General features: G+C 48.8%; 1 protein-coding gene across 1 annotated transcript in view; it reads right to left on the bottom strand.

The window, feature by feature from the left end:
• The window catches only part of SDK1 (sidekick cell adhesion molecule 1), a 227774-nt gene that overhangs the window by 16991 nt on the left and 195529 nt on the right, over positions 1 to 15254 (bottom strand). The window contains exons 26-28 of the mRNA XM_054993345.1: positions 10739 to 10903; positions 7389 to 7526; positions 2965 to 3136 (exon numbers count right to left, since the gene is read on the bottom strand). Coding sequence (XP_054849320.1) covers positions 2965 to 3136; positions 7389 to 7526; positions 10739 to 10903 — 475 coding nt within the window. The remainder of the gene's footprint in view (positions 1 to 2964; positions 3137 to 7388; positions 7527 to 10738; positions 10904 to 15254) is intronic.

Below are 15254 nucleotides of genomic sequence, written 5' to 3'. Positions count from 1 at the left end.
GGAATAAAAAGAGCGGATGCAAAGAAGCAGGTAAAAAGAAGCTCAGGCATTTTTCTTCTTCACAATGCATTGGTTTTTCTATACTATTCTAAGATTGCTGTTGGAAGCAGAGTCAGTGGGTCTGATAAGTTTGTCTAAAGAGGACAGTCGAAGCTACCAGTGGTCCTTCGGTGGCTGTAGGTTTTTTTTTCTCAATCGACAACAACAGTCAGGGGAGATGGTCCCCGGATAGCCGAGTCGGTGACCCCCTCCCTCAGCTAAGGGGGCAGCACATGTGTGGGAGTCTGTGGAACAGGAATTTGAGACAGGCAGGAATCAAGATGAGAGCTGGCGGATGTGAATCACAGGTTTTTATCTCTCAAAGGACTGGTAAGATGGCAGATCTGCTGGCTTGCAGCTGCTGTTTCTTGGATTACATCTGTGAGCTCCTTATTGATTTGTAGCTAAAAAGCAAACACTACAGACACCTGTGGAACTTCTCACTGCTTGGGGAAGCAGGGGAAACAAGCAACTATACGGGGAGCTTTCCAGAGCAACCAAGACTCCTGGCAGCGCCTTTAACACGAACTCATTCATTGCATCATAAGGCTTCCATGAGCAAAGCTCCACTCTGAGTCCCCACTGGAGAGAAAGGCAGGGTATAGAGGAAATAAATAAATAAGTAAATTACACTAACCATAGGAGGGTAAATCAACCCCCTACCCGTGCTGAGAGTGAAGGTTGTATGCAGGGCTTTTTTTCTGGGAAAAGAGGTAGTGGAACTCAGTGGGTTGCCCTCAGAGAAAATGGTCACATGGCTGGTGGCCCCGCCCCCTGATCTCCAGACAGAGGGGAGTTTAGATTGCCCTCCGCGAGGGCAATCTCAACTCCCCTCTGTCTGGAGATCAGGGGGAGGGGCCACCAGCCATGTGACCATTTTCAAGAGGTTCCGGAACTCCGTTCCCCCGCGTTCCCCCTGAAAAAAAGCCCTGGTTGTATGTGAGAACTGTAAGGCAGCAATCTCAGATGTGCCCACAGGAGTTCCAGATGCTGAGCTTGGAACTGCAGTGTCCTGCGCTTTATACTACCTCCCAGTAGCCCTTGCTCGACTAATAGCTTTTGTAAGCAACAGATTATTATGAAGAATATCAGTCTTTAGTGTTCTTTCCTCCAAAGGAAACTTACCCTGTAAATGCTTTAGTGAAACTCATACCATTTGGGGATCAAGAGCACCTTACGAGGCATGGAGAGAGTAGAGGCACCAACCGCGCGCTCTAAAACAGGGGTGGCCAAACTTGCTTAATGTAAGAGCCACACAGAATAAACGTCAGAAGCTTGAGAGCTGCAGGACATGATGCACTGAAGTGACTTCAAATGAAGAGGTGGGTTTGGGGGGGAGTGCCTTGAAAATGACATCACAGGAAGGGGTGGGGTTTTGGTGCAGTATTCTGGAAGTGATATCATCAGAAGGAGGTGGAGCTTGGAAAATGCCATCACCTGACCTTTGACTTGGAAGTGATGTCACATCCTTGCTAGGCACCACCCCAGAGTCTCCTGGCTCCACCCCCAAAGTCCCCAGATATTTTCTGAGTCAGTCCTGGCAACACCAACATTTTTATTGAAAATATGAAAGACATGGAAAGAAAAAAGGAAAGAAGAAAAATGAGGGAGGGAAAGACATGGAAAGAAGGAAGGAAAGAGAAGGAAAGACATGGAAAGAAAGAGAGAAAGAAAACAATCTGAAAAGAGGGGAATATTAAAATGCATGTGTGGTGAGAAACTGAAAACAGATTGGATTGTCTCCCTCCACTCACACATTCACGCACACACGCGGGGGAAGGAGAGGTGGACTTCCTCCTGTGTAAACCTCTGTGCAAAGGAGTCACGCTGCAAACTCTGACTAAACAGCCAGGGAGGGAAACATTGGGATCGCTTGTCTTGCCCGCCCACCAGTAGCCCCCTGGCCTGGCACCATGGCCACGTCTCCAGTACGGCTGCACCATGTCCGCCCCCTGTTGGCCCAGCCACCTGGCCAAGGGAAGGGGAAGGGACACACACGTCCGTGCTTTGGCCAGCTGGCTGTCCCTAGCTCACTTCTTGCTGCTGTTGCTGCTGCAGCCAGGCATGTGGAGCCTTTGGATGTGAGATCCCTCCCTGAGCTATGTTCTCCTTTCCTTTTCTCTCTTTTCTCCCAGTGACGTCTGATGGAGGGGAAGAGCTCGCAAGCTGGCCTATTTCCCTCTCCATCCCTGCTAAAATGAACTGTGTGGGCATGGTGATGCTCAGAGACCCCCAGGAGCTGCATGATATGTCTAGGAGAGCCGCATGAGGCTCTCAAGCTGAAGTTTGGCCACCCCTGCTCTAAGATCAAGCAAGGGGTGCTCCCAGTAGCTTTCACTGTGCCCAGAAGTGCAAAACTGAACAGCTTTTTGGTGACCTGCACATTCTGTTTATTCGATTGATGGAGGGTAGACGTATGCGGTGCTATGCATGTCTAAGGTGCGTAGTGGATGAAGGTGCTTTAATCTGTGCAGTTCTGAAAAGATCAAATATCCCAAATTTACATCTTTGTTATGTTTTTAAAAACCCTGCCTTTCCTTCAAGGAGCTCAGGGTGGTAGACCTAACCCCCACCCCTAGCTTTGTTCCTCATAACAATTCTGTAAGATAGGATAAGCTGAGAGTGTGATTGTCGTGAACAAATTCATCACGTGAACTTGGGTCTCCCTGCTCAAAGACTGTCCATTGTAGCTTCTGCATTTTGTTCTACACGGTTATTTTAGTAAGTCTTTTAGTGGATTGTGAACTGCTCCTAGGCTTGGATGGGTTAGAAATTGGAACCAACGAGCCTATAAAAATATATTGCTTGATGCTGAGGTCACCACTGGGCCTCATTCAGATTTTTGGCGTGCCTATGATGCCTTTGGCTAGTTTCTAAGTGCCAAAGGCCACCTCCCTGCACAGCACAAGGCTGGCGCCTTCTTACCTTGTCCCGTTCTTCTTTGAGAAAGCGTTTTTGACATTGAGGTGCCGGCTATTGAGCTCCAGGGCTGTAAAACCCCCATTATCCAGGGTGACAGATTCCTCCACATTGGAGATACTTTTTCCTGGGGACAAACGGCGACAGAATGAGCGCAGGCAAAAGCCCTGCCCTGGCTCTGCGTGGAGACAGAGAGAGAACCGCCATTTTCAGATAATCATTCTCCTTTTTAACTTATCCCCATAGCACAGTATGTAACAGAAAAATTGCAGTGCAACAAAGGAGCAATTTTTATCAGCAGATTACAAAAGATGTCCACAGATAGTATCTTCCCCCCAACCCATCCTTTTTTGGTGCTTGGGAGGGAGGCAAGCTTGCCAGTCACATACAGATTTCTTTATCAGGCTGTGGAGTTTACAGCAACATTTAAAGCAAACAGGATTACGAGTTCTGATGTCTCCCCCCAGATTAGCAGCTTGGTCACCAGTACACCCCGAGAACACAAGGGAAGCCTTCAGATCACACAGTCCCAAGCTTATTCGTGTTTCTTTGCAAGTAATGCAACATTGATTTCGGGGGGACTCATTCCCAAGCAAGTATGTATAGAATTACAGTTGGCAGGCCTGACCCCAGGCACGTTTACTCAGAAACAAACTCCACCAGGGCCGATTCCAGACGGCCCTCCCCATCCCGAAACGTCGCGCGTCGTCGCGTTTTCCGCGCGACAACGCGTTGTTTTCGTGTTTTCCGCACGACGATGCGCGACGTTTCGGGATGGGGAGGGCCGTCTGGAATCGGCCCAGGTGAAGGTGTGGGACTCTATAGTTCAAATGGGCGCAGGACTGTAGGTCCTAAGGCATGCCGATAAATGCTGCCTCTGCTTTTGCTGCACAGTACTCTTGTAGGATGGAGGCGAGAAAACTGAATCCCTGTGGCAAGGAAGAGATCAGGCCGCAAGGTAAAGGGACCAGGATGGCTGTTTCAGGACTTCGAAAGAAGGATGCCAGGAGCTAGATAAAGAGCACGGGGAAGAGCTGGGAATGCCTCCTGGACTTGTCAAATGGAAGATCGGCATCCAAAATCCACAGCAAAACACATTTATTCTAGCATGTCACTGTGAAAGATGTAGCATCCATTCCACTGGAGACACAAAAGTGGTGTGCCAAGCACACGTGAGAGATCTTATGTGCAGCATACGGTCATGTAAGCACCAAATAACACATGGGGACCTCCAACTGATAGTGCCATAATCTTAAACATACTAAACCCCACCTTGGGGACTCACAGTGCAGCCCTAAGCAGAATTACATTCTTCTAACCCCAATAACTTCGGTGAGCTTAGAAAAATGTATCTCTGCTAAACCCACTGAAGTCAATGGAGTCAGAAAGGTGTGACTCTGTTTTAGGATTGCACTGTGGATCCCCAGGATGGAATTTAGTCTCCAAGAACAATAGTGGGGAGTGGGCAATATGGACTGTGGCTGTGGCACTGGGTCCCCCTAACTCCTCATCCCTTGCCATTTCCTACCCACATGAAACTGGCTTCTTCGTGCCCCCAATAGGAGAAAAAGACAGGTGCTTGTATTTTGTCAGTCTTTTTCCCTTCTAGGGCAAAAGCAGACTGGAAAGGGGGATCAGTTTCAACTGGGAAAATGGAGAAGTGGGGAGGAAAAGAACCTCCTTCCACAGGGCTGCAGTCCAGACAAAATCCCCTCCCCCCTGCCATGCGCACAGCTGCTTTTTGAGGCTGAACTGCACATCAGCCCATCCCATCACGGACTTCCGTGACCTAATCGGACCTAATGAGAAATCTTGTGATTTTCAATTGGCTTGTTTTTATGTATTTGTATGTTTGCTGTAAGCCGCCTTATAAGGTAGAAAGGTGGATAATAAATGTTTTAAATACATTTAAAAATTGTGGCTTCTTATTCACAATGGTCAGGTGCTAGAAGGTTTGGCATTCCAGCCTGTGCAACTTCGCAGACCACTAAGACAAACAACCTGCTGGCTATGCATTGTGGCTGGCCAGATGCTTGGGCCTGTGGTCCAAAGCAGGAATGAGTGGGGGGGGGGGCATGGAGGAACTTTATTTGGCTTCTGGTTGACTACCAAGAATGGCGAAGAATTGGCTTTGACTTGCTGAATCATAGACAGCTCACAGTAGCTAGACATATTGAGATGGAGGATTTGACTGTGGCTGCTCTGCAATACAGACCTCAAAGAGCTGGTGCTTCTTAACTTTAAGACTTCTAAGGTGGTGTCTTGGGCAAAAAAAGCACCCCCCCAACAACCTACCAACAAAAAGCCCTTGGCCTGCTCTAAATCTCCTCTGCTTCAGGCAGGTCTTTTATTCCCCGCTTCAGTTGCAATGCTGCATTAAGGCTTGGTGTGAACAGAGCTTAGTGTGGGTCAGACCTGCCTTTTCATGTCTGTTCGCCAGGCACAGAGTGTGAGGAGGGAATGAGAGATTTGTCTATGCACTGTGCATAGGAATATGTAATACCACTAGCTTGGTAAAATGCCACGGCATTCATACATTGCAAATCCCCCAGGAATGAAAACCTGATTTACTAACCACTTGTTAGAAGTGAATTTATACTGGAGGGGGGAAATATCCTATCTTTTGAGGGTTGAAGTGGCCAGTCTTCCAAAGGAAGGCCTGCTTCTCCTGGTAGGTTGCACCCCCCCCCTTCTCATATCAACCACACGGCATCAAAGAGGAAAGTACACAGTGCTGGTTGCCTTTGCCACCTATTGATTTTGAAAATACTCTGGCACTCGGCATCAAAGAGTTAATGCATCTGTCATAGGTACAGGCAGGTTTATCGAAGCAGGGTACACAACGACAGCACTTGAAAGGATCCGGATGTCTCAGGAGGAAAGGGCACAAAATTGATTTGAAAAGCTGCTGCAGCAGAGTTCAGGGTCTAAGCAATGAATATTTAAACACATCCTGCCAGAGACCAAGAGTCCACATTTCAGAGCAGTGAGGAGGTGGCTTTGGCAGCTTTTGTAGGCACTCCTGAAGAGGGCCTTTGAGAAGTCCAAGGGCTACGAATTTACAATGGGCAGGAAAAGTTATAAATGTACATATCGCTCTGCAGCAGCTGAGCGCAGGGCAGCCACATAAGCTTAGAGCACAATCCTAAACAGAGTTACACCCAATGATTTGAAAGGATTTAAAAAGGTGTAACTCTAATGGCGCAACCATAAACAGACACCTAGCAGGCAAAAGGGTATTTTCTATCAATGAACTGCCCAGAATTTTCATCTTGAAAGGACTGTGCCGAATATGGAATGGGTATGCCATGATGCAACCATGCACAAGCTCTTTTTCATACACCGAGAGCCACATGAGATAAAGTGAACACACTTCTTGACACAGCATGGCTCATTACAACTCTTTTCACTGTAGGGCCTTAAATCTGATGGTGCTGTATAGAGATGGGCACGAACAGCAATACGAACTAAAAAAAGCCATGAACAGCCCAATCTGCTGTTCGCAAACAAGCTGTTCGTGAGGCCCCATTCTAAATGAACAGGTGGTCATTGCAAGCCTCCTTCGTTGCTGTTCGTCAAGCCAGACAGTCTGGCACCTGCAATCAATTCCCATGGCAACTCAGGCAGGGATTGTCTGAACTCCTGCTGTTGCCCTGGAAACCCCAATCTAAGCCCAATTTAGCTTGATAGGCAGGTCTTCCTTCCAAGTGTGGACCGGAGCTCCAAATTGGTTACAAGAGGAAAAGGCCGGGGGGAGGGGGCTCCCAGCTCTGGCTTTCAGGGAGAGACAGCTGCTGTTAGAGAGACAGGGTGAGTGCATTGGAGCTTGAATTTTCTTTGCGTGTGGTGGGATAGGGATCTTTTTTTTTTCCACACAGCAACCTTTATTGGCATAAATAATACAGACAAAACAGGAGAAATGTTGTGAAATAAATTCATAGGGCAGCACAATCATGTCCCCAGACAGCAAAATTATCTCAGGATACAGCACAGTCATAGGGGGCTTTATAAAATGTTACCCTTGACTTCCACACATAAGCCAGGAATTCAGCAACGGATAGGGTTATTGCAGGACTCTTGTCAGCTAAGAAAAATTTTAGATGATAGGGATCTACCCCTTCAAGTTCCAGGGCTGCTGCCAGGCTCTGGGGCCAAGCTATTATTTATTATTAGTACCTTACCTGCTGCCTGCTCAGGTAGGGTTTCTGGGAGTGGTGCAGTAGGGATCTTGATGGTTGGAGGAGAGCCTGCTGGCCCCCACGAACGAACATGTTTGTGACAAGATCTTGTTCGTCAGTGTTCGTTGTTCGTGGATGGCAAGGAACAACGAACACCATGTTCGGGGGTTTTTCTGTTCGTGCCCATGTCTAGTGCTGTACAAATAAAATACTTGGAAGGAGAAGGTTGTCATGTGCTCTGAATAAACTCACCTGTGTTGCAGTTTTTATATTTCTTGTTCTGGCTGTGCAAGATGAGAGCAAATACTACAAGCAGAATGAGGATCAGACTACAAAGGGCCATGACGAGCAGAAACCACCACTCTTCATAGAAAGGAGAGTCTAGCTGAGCTGCAACAAGGTGGGAAAAAAGGGTCCAACAATATACTTAAGATTCATTTTTGGAATAAACTCGTCTCAACAATTTCCTTCCACATCACTATTCCCCTCCAGCGTATCCCTTAGAAAGCCATTTTTATTTTGGACATAGAGAAAGAGGAGCAAAGCAAAGGCATTCATCAGGCCAGTCAAAAGATATCTCCCCATGTGAAGTTTGACATTCACAGGATAACCTCTTTCTCCAAGGCACTGGGCGGCGGGAAGCTTGCTGTATACACGGTGGCTTACAGGCGGAACGGACAGGAGGTGAAAGCGACTGGTGCTTTCTCTTAGCACTTGCCTGTTGCTACCTCCAAATTAGAACTGGTGCACCTCCCGCTGCAGATGCAAACCCTCTACATTTCAGAGGTGAAAAAGCAGGCACAAGGTCATAATACCTACTTATTTTCACACTGCCTGAGCACGCACTCCCATTACAATGGCTATTTCACACCTGCTTTATTCTGTGATAACACACACACTCACTCACATTTAGCATTTGCATAGTGCTTTCAATCCTGAAAGTGCTTCACAGTTATGAACCCTTAGTAATCCAGACAGTAGCCTTGTAAGAAAGGTCTGTATTTATTATTCCCACATAGCGGGTGGGGGCTGAGGCTGTTGTTCAACGCTGCCTAGTATGTTCATCGCTGACATGAGATGAATGTGCTGTAGTCACGTGCTCTGCAACAGTCATGTACTCTGCCATGGGCTGTAGTCATGCATTCTGTAATCGCCAGGGATTACAACTGGTCTCCAGAGATTACAGAGATCAATAGCTTCAGCTTCAGAGGGTGGAATCAGTGGCATCACATCTCCACTGAGCTCCATCACCTCCCCAAACTTCATCCTCCCCAAGCTCAACCCCCCAATCTCAAAGAATTCCCCAAGCCTGAGTAGGCATCAAAAACAGACTGTCTTTCACTGGCACAATAGATATGCTAGGGGGAAAAGCTGGCCTAAAATCAGTTATCCACAGTTGTAAGTATATCTCAGCAGCTGCATGGTGCCTTACAGTGTGGATATCCATTCCCCAAGATGTATCCACTCCCTGCTATATTCTAGAGACTTGGGGGGGGGGGTTCAGGGGGTCTGATCACTAAGAAATGACATTTGAAGCAACTCATGCTAGACATTGTAATATAAGGCATGCTGAATTGGAGAAACGTGCTAAATGGGGAGAGTGATGCACCTGGGGAAAGTGCCTGAAACGAGGGGCAGTCCCTGGTTAGTAGCAACTGTGGGAACACAGAGACAGGTGCTTGCACAGCACAGCACACCTGGGAGGGAGACATTAGGATTCGACTTTGCTGATGTTACAAACAAGCCCAGAGAAAGGATGCACAAGTCATTTACAGCCCCCATCTCTGCTGCATGGTTTGATGCCTGGAGCTGCCTGGGAAGATTACCTACTGTCTGATGTAATCCAACAAGAACCAAAGGCTCATCAAAACCAAAGCTGGGCCCTGGAAGCCACCAATCTCCCCGAGAGGCAGCTTAATTAATTACAAAGCAACAGACCGACAGGGGTCTGTCTGAGTGGCAGGTTCCTGTGGGTCTTTGCACCCCCTGTCCCTGCTTCTTCCAACAGAAAATGGCCCATCTGAAGGAAGCATTAGACCATCAGAAAGAAGTAGATTAAATCGATCTGCTCATGCCAGGAACAAATAAACAGGGAATTTATTTACAAGGAATTGTGTGTACTCCTGTAAGGTGACTATGATCAGCTCAGGAACAATGTCCCTGTTTTAGCATTGGTTGAAACCACAGGAAAGAAGACCTTGACTCTCTCTGAAATTTGAGCTGCCCTCCAATTGTTAGGGGCCAGCTAGGCCATTGCAGAACAAGAACTGTGGGGCTGATGGCATTTTATTTCCCCTTCCAACAGCCTTCCTGTTAAATTGTGCGTCTCGTACCAGGAGCAGAGAAAGACAAATTGAAATAGAACACTGCCAGGCCTGCAGAATGCTTTGACATCCCCCCCAGGTACTAAGCCTTTGAACCATGAAGATTTTTGTAAAATGATTTTTCTACTTCCCCATTTTGCTGAGGCAGCAAAAACAATCTGAGAAATGCCTCCCCGAAGCAACTTGGAGGAATTTTGTAAGGCGAGATTTGAGTGGCGTCTCTAAGACAGCAACTGAATTCTTGCATCAGCAACAGGCCACTGATGGCTGTTTTCCTTGGTGAATAGTAGACCCCACCCCTAGAGAGACGGTCTTCTAGATTCTGGGTTGATGGAACCCACCTTGGGTTGGCTGGCCAGCTGTGCCCACCCTACTTAGGAAAGCTCTAGCCATAATCGTCCTTAAAGACTAACCAAGTTTATTCTAGCCAAAGTGTTGTTAGTCTGTTAGCTTGGAACAAACTTGGTTAGTCTGGTGCCACTGGACTTCTTTTTTTCATTTTGCTGCAAAAGGCTAATATGGCTCTCACTCTGGAATCTAGTTCACACAGCTGAAGAAACCATAATTCAGCTCCTTACAATGACAGAAGTCCCAAAATGTTAACCACACACAGGGGCGGCGCCAGGGTTTTCGATGCTCGCAGCCAGCCAGCTGGCCGGGCTCCTCCCTGCGTGCACGCACCGGCCTGCGAGACGACATCATGTGTGATGTCATCACGGGCGCATGCGCATCACTGGCCCGATCGCTGTTGCAGGCGGCTGGGACGGTGTGCGGGTGGCCTCTGAGCTCTCCCGCTCGGTTGCCTGTGCCGCCGCAGACGCCTGCCCGTGGCTGCTGCGCTCGGCCAGGGGCGTGTGCTAGCAGTGGCGGTGGCGCGGGGCGGGAGGGATAGGAGGCTGCAGCTCTGTGGCATGCGCTGCCACCCCCCCGCACCTCCTCCGGCGCTCCCTCCGGCACCCCGTGCCAGAGGCCACCGCCTACCTGGCCTCAATGGGCGCGCCGGCCCTGATCACATATCCGTTAACAACAGACATCTTGGTAAAATCCACCACTGGGGCAGACTGGGGGGGAAGTGACTGGTGGGCTGATGTCTTGGAGAGCTGCGGGCGGCATGAAGAAGCTGCGCAAGTGGCCCTTGCAGTAACACCCATGCCCTACACCCATGGTCGCACTTGCCGCAGTTCAGGTCTGTGCCGAGCTGGCCCTGCCAGTCCCTCGGGGCTGCTTGGATCCGCTTGCTCCAGGGCTATTTTATCTTCCCGATCCACCCTCACGAACCTGATATGGCCACAGAAGGAGTGCTGGGTTCTCCATAACCAAACTGGTTCACTGCCAGCACCCGGAACTCATAGCTCACTCCTTGCTTCAGCTTGTCCAGGCCGACTGTGTAGGAGGTGGCGCTGCGAGGGACGTCCTTTACAAACAGGTCCCACAGTCCTTCATCTAGGAAAGCAGCAAGGAAAGGGTTAGCGTGGCTCCCACAAACCCTTTCCCTGAAACAGCAGCACTGTTACTCAGCTGCCCATCTGACCGCCTCAGCTGTGTTACTTACGGCTGATTTTAATGCAAATATTAGCCATCCCATGCAGGCTGTGGCACAGCCATTCAACCCCTGTGAATATCCACTTCCGTGCAGGGAAGGGTCTGCATTTGGGTCTTCTTGTCCCTGGCAGGGTGGTTTACCGAAGTTTCAGTGTTCGAAACCTTCAGCATCCTGGAACTCGGTTCCTTTTTGATCTGTTCAACGATAATAGAGGAAGGGACCAACCTTCCCAGCATGATAGGCCGAGTTGGTAGACTGAAATAGGAACATTCCTCATCGGACCATTCTGAATCTTTCTTCCTTTGGCTCAAATCTCCTTGCACTGAGCATTTTTCTCCCCAGATCCGAATGACTTGGGATGGGCCTCTCACTTCTGTAGTATTTAACTGCGTGCAGCTAAATAGTCTTTGTAGCTCTCTCTTTTCTGTGATCCTTTAGTTCTACGGCCAGCAAATTATAGCAGAGGGATTTACTCAGTGCCACATGCCTTGCATTGGTTGCAGAAGCTGACAATTCCCACGTTGCCCATTTGCTGATCAAGGCGATCGGCAGTTCCTCTAGCGGACCAAACGTGCCGGCTAGAAACTTTATTGCTTTCGCTGGATTACAGGAATACAGAAGAGCAATAAAATGGGTAATTTCTCAGTCATGTTTAAAAATCCAGACCAGCGCATTATGAGCTAGCACGGATCACACTATAATAGAATACCACAGTTTATGTATCAGGATATATGTTTATAATGAATATAGAGCCTGCAATAAAACACTGACTTTTGTTTTTTAAAAAAAGATTTTTAAACAATGTAATAAAGGAGCCTAGAGCTTTATTTACTTGAAAGAGACAGAGAGTGGATGTATGGAAGGAGGGAGTACATGAAAACAAATAAAAGCTTTGTTGTATTCTGCACAGCATCCTTGTAATAGATGTGACCTGCCTGTGTTAGTTAATACGGAGGAGAATTCCAATTTAGAGCTTGCCCTCTGCAGCAGCTTCCCAGCTAAGCACTACAGTACTCCTCAAAGAGAAAATAACATTGGTGAATTCCATTAGTTAAGAGTCCATGAATCACCAGTTTTTGCAAAACTGGGCTTTTCAACCACTGATACCGGATGTCAGTGTCCAGGGTCTGAGCAACAGCCCCCGGACTTGCCGGGAGGGAGCGACGGAAGGCAGCCAGGAGACAGCTGTCCAGCCGCCCCAGCCGGCAACCAGGGCCAGAACCTGCCTACACTGGGGGGAGGGGAAGAAGCTCCCAAACCTCAGAGGGCCAGAAGGGGCAGGTGGAGGCCAGCTAGCCCCACCCTCCAGTGGGAGGATAGGGGGCTAAGCAGAGAGAGTGGGGTCAACCTTGAGGGAGTCAGAGCAGAGGGAGAGAGCAAAGGCAGTGGCAATAAGGCCCCAGCAGCTATCCAAGCAGAGTCCTTACCAGACAAGGAGGAGAAGCAGCCACAGCAGCTCAGAGCCACGCTCCAGCCTACAGCCCAGCTAGAAGGCAATAAACTGGTGCAGGGGATGCCAGGGGCAAAACAACTCCAGGTGGAGCTGCCTGAGGCACTCTGTGGGAGAAGGTGGGCAGCCAGCCAAGGGGCCACAGCTGGGCCTGCCTTCAGCAATCAGCTCAGCCAGAGAGGCTTGACAGCCAGCCCACGAGACACAGGTGTAGCTGGCCAACTCAGCCAAAGCAGCTACCCCAGCTGCAACTGCTTGAGGCAGACCAGGACAATGCTGGAAGGCAAAGGAGAGGTGTGGCCTGGCAGGTGGGGCCTGGAATGAGGGGTAAGATATAAGGAGAGTCCACTCACAGGGCGGGGTGGTTTGAGTAGGAGCAATGGAGTGTAGTTGGTGGAGAGTGGAGCGAGAGAGTGAAAGGAGGTGAGGAGGAAAGCTGATGAAGGAGATCTGTGCCGTTTCCACACAGCTCCCCGCTGCTCATAACAATCCGGAATATTGCGAAGAAAACGCGGAAGATCGCATTTTCTCGCACAAGATTTGCGCGATGTCACGTGATGTCGTGCAAATCTCGAGTGAGAAAACTCGATCTTCCGCGTTTTTTTCACGATATTCCGGGTTCTTACAAGCAGTGGGGAGTCGTGTGGAAACGGCCCAAGTGGGTTGATGGGAACAGGTTGAGCAGGCCAGCGAGTGGATTGAGAGGGAGTCTGGGTGAGATATACTGCTCCTCCATCCACAGAGCAGGGTCCTGCAATATCCCTGACGCCCCTTTGACGTCAGGACTAGGCACGGCGATACCCCGCCCAGCGGTGCCCACTGCAAGCCCTGACAATCAGTAGACTCATATCCAGTCCCTGCTCCATAGTGGAGATGTCCTCACTCAACTGGACAAAACTGGTAATTTTACTTGCAGCTAGCCATATTCATGACTCAAACACCCAATTCTTTATAGATCTCTCTCTCTCTCTCTTTATGAAAAAAACCGCTAACCGTCTGCCTTTCGGTTGATTATTTAAAGTGGAATCCTGTGGAGGTCCGTCCCCCTCCTTGATGTTTCAGGTTTTGTCTTCAACAAGTCAGAGTAGGATTAATGCACTTGCAGAGTCCACCTTACCCCTCGCTGTGAGTGGCTGTTTATCCGCTACACATTTTTTTTTTGTTTCAGACCTTAATTCAAACCAGGATTTAGCTCTCGAGTCTGTTTTCAATAGTAGAGCTTAGTCAGGGATCTTAGGAAGGAATAATAGAGATAGATTTCTGAGCCAGAGTGAAATCAGGGAAGAAGAGAGGGAAGAATCTGAATGCTTCATTGGTGTTGCTGGAGCTGAATTAAGTTGAAGCCTAGCAAAATCTGGATTTGATTGAATTTTCTGGCTCCTATCCTGTTTGGATGCAAATAGTGAGCAGAAAATGATGACCTTTTCCCTCCTTTTAAGCAGATTCTAGTGTGGCACTACTCAAAACCTAGAGGTTAAATGAGTAGTATTGTTTAAGCAGGGATTTTTTTCAGTGGGAATGCAGTGGAACGGAGTTCCGGAACCTCTTGAAAATGGTCACATGGCTGGTGGCCCCGCCCCCTGATCTCCAGACAGAAGGGAGTTTAGATTGCCCTCCGCGCCGCTGCGGGGCCACTGGCCATGTGACCATTTTCGCCAAGGGCAATTTAAACTTTAAAAAACTCCCCCCTTGTTCCAGCTGAGCCAAAGTGACATCATTGTGCGGTCCTGAGTTCCACCACTGAGTTCCACCACCTCTTTTCCCAGAAAAAAGCCCTGTATTTAAGTAAAGTAAGTAAGATATGCAAATGTATTCATTACAGGTTATATGCATGACAGGGAGACTTGCTTCCACATGCACTCTGCCCTTGATGAGGCAGACCAGCCCTTTAACTTACAGGGAAAATTCCCAGTGGGCTACTTGGGGCCAGGAGATGCCAAGCCAAGCCTCAGTGGTGCTCAGTCAGCCTTTCAGGGGCCACTGGGATAGGATTTGTCCAGCAACAGGAATGTCGTGCACAGACTTGCCCATTGCCTTCTTCTGTTGTCCCCAGCATCACTGCCAGACACTGCAGGAAATGCTTGATTGGTTTAGGGGAGTATAATCCAGGATTCAGAGGGAAAAAGCTAGATTTTAGCCAATCCAGCTAAATCAAGCTTTTCCAGATCAAATTAGAGAATCCTGGATCCAATCCGGAAACCTGGGACAAGCCCCCTGAATAAATCTGGATTAATCTGGGAATTGCAGCTTTGGCCTCTTGGCTGGCTGTTTTCCCTGGCACGTCCCGCTTTTTTCCAAGAGGGGAAGGAGGAGGACGAGTGATGGAGAGGCAGGAGGGAGGGGGAGGGAGTGACCGATCTGTTCAGGAGCTCTCCTTGCCTTCCTGGCTTCTGTGAGTGACACTGGTTTAGTAGGGCTACGTTGCAACAGTGTCCATTCCTTCAGTTTGGTTTGGGTGGAATTTTCTGTTTTGTCATGATGTCGGTCCCCTTGCTTCACTTTGGTTCTGTTGGGCTTTCTCTAGGTTGAGCTTGCATTTGGAAGTGTGCCTTTGGCCAGTGGCAGCCTTGCCCCTGTGATTTTTTGCTTGAGAGCCAGCTTGGATGTTCCCTCCATAGGAACCAACGGAGAGTGGCGGGGGGCACCTTGTTCAGGGGCCCGTAGAATTTGATCCCAGGGTTCAATCTTTCTGAAACTTGAGAGGTCTTTAGAGAACAGACAAAAGTAGGTTCTCTGAAAATTTGGTGGCGTTTGATTGAAAAATGATTCCCCCCAAGCCTTCCGGATAGCCCTCAGATAGG

This window comes from Eublepharis macularius, chromosome 12 (genome assembly GCF_028583425.1).
Source record: "Eublepharis macularius isolate TG4126 chromosome 12, MPM_Emac_v1.0, whole genome shotgun sequence".
NCBI lineage: Eukaryota > Metazoa > Chordata > Lepidosauria > Squamata > Eublepharidae > Eublepharis > Eublepharis macularius.
This window is presented reverse-complemented; position numbering and strand designations above follow the sequence as displayed.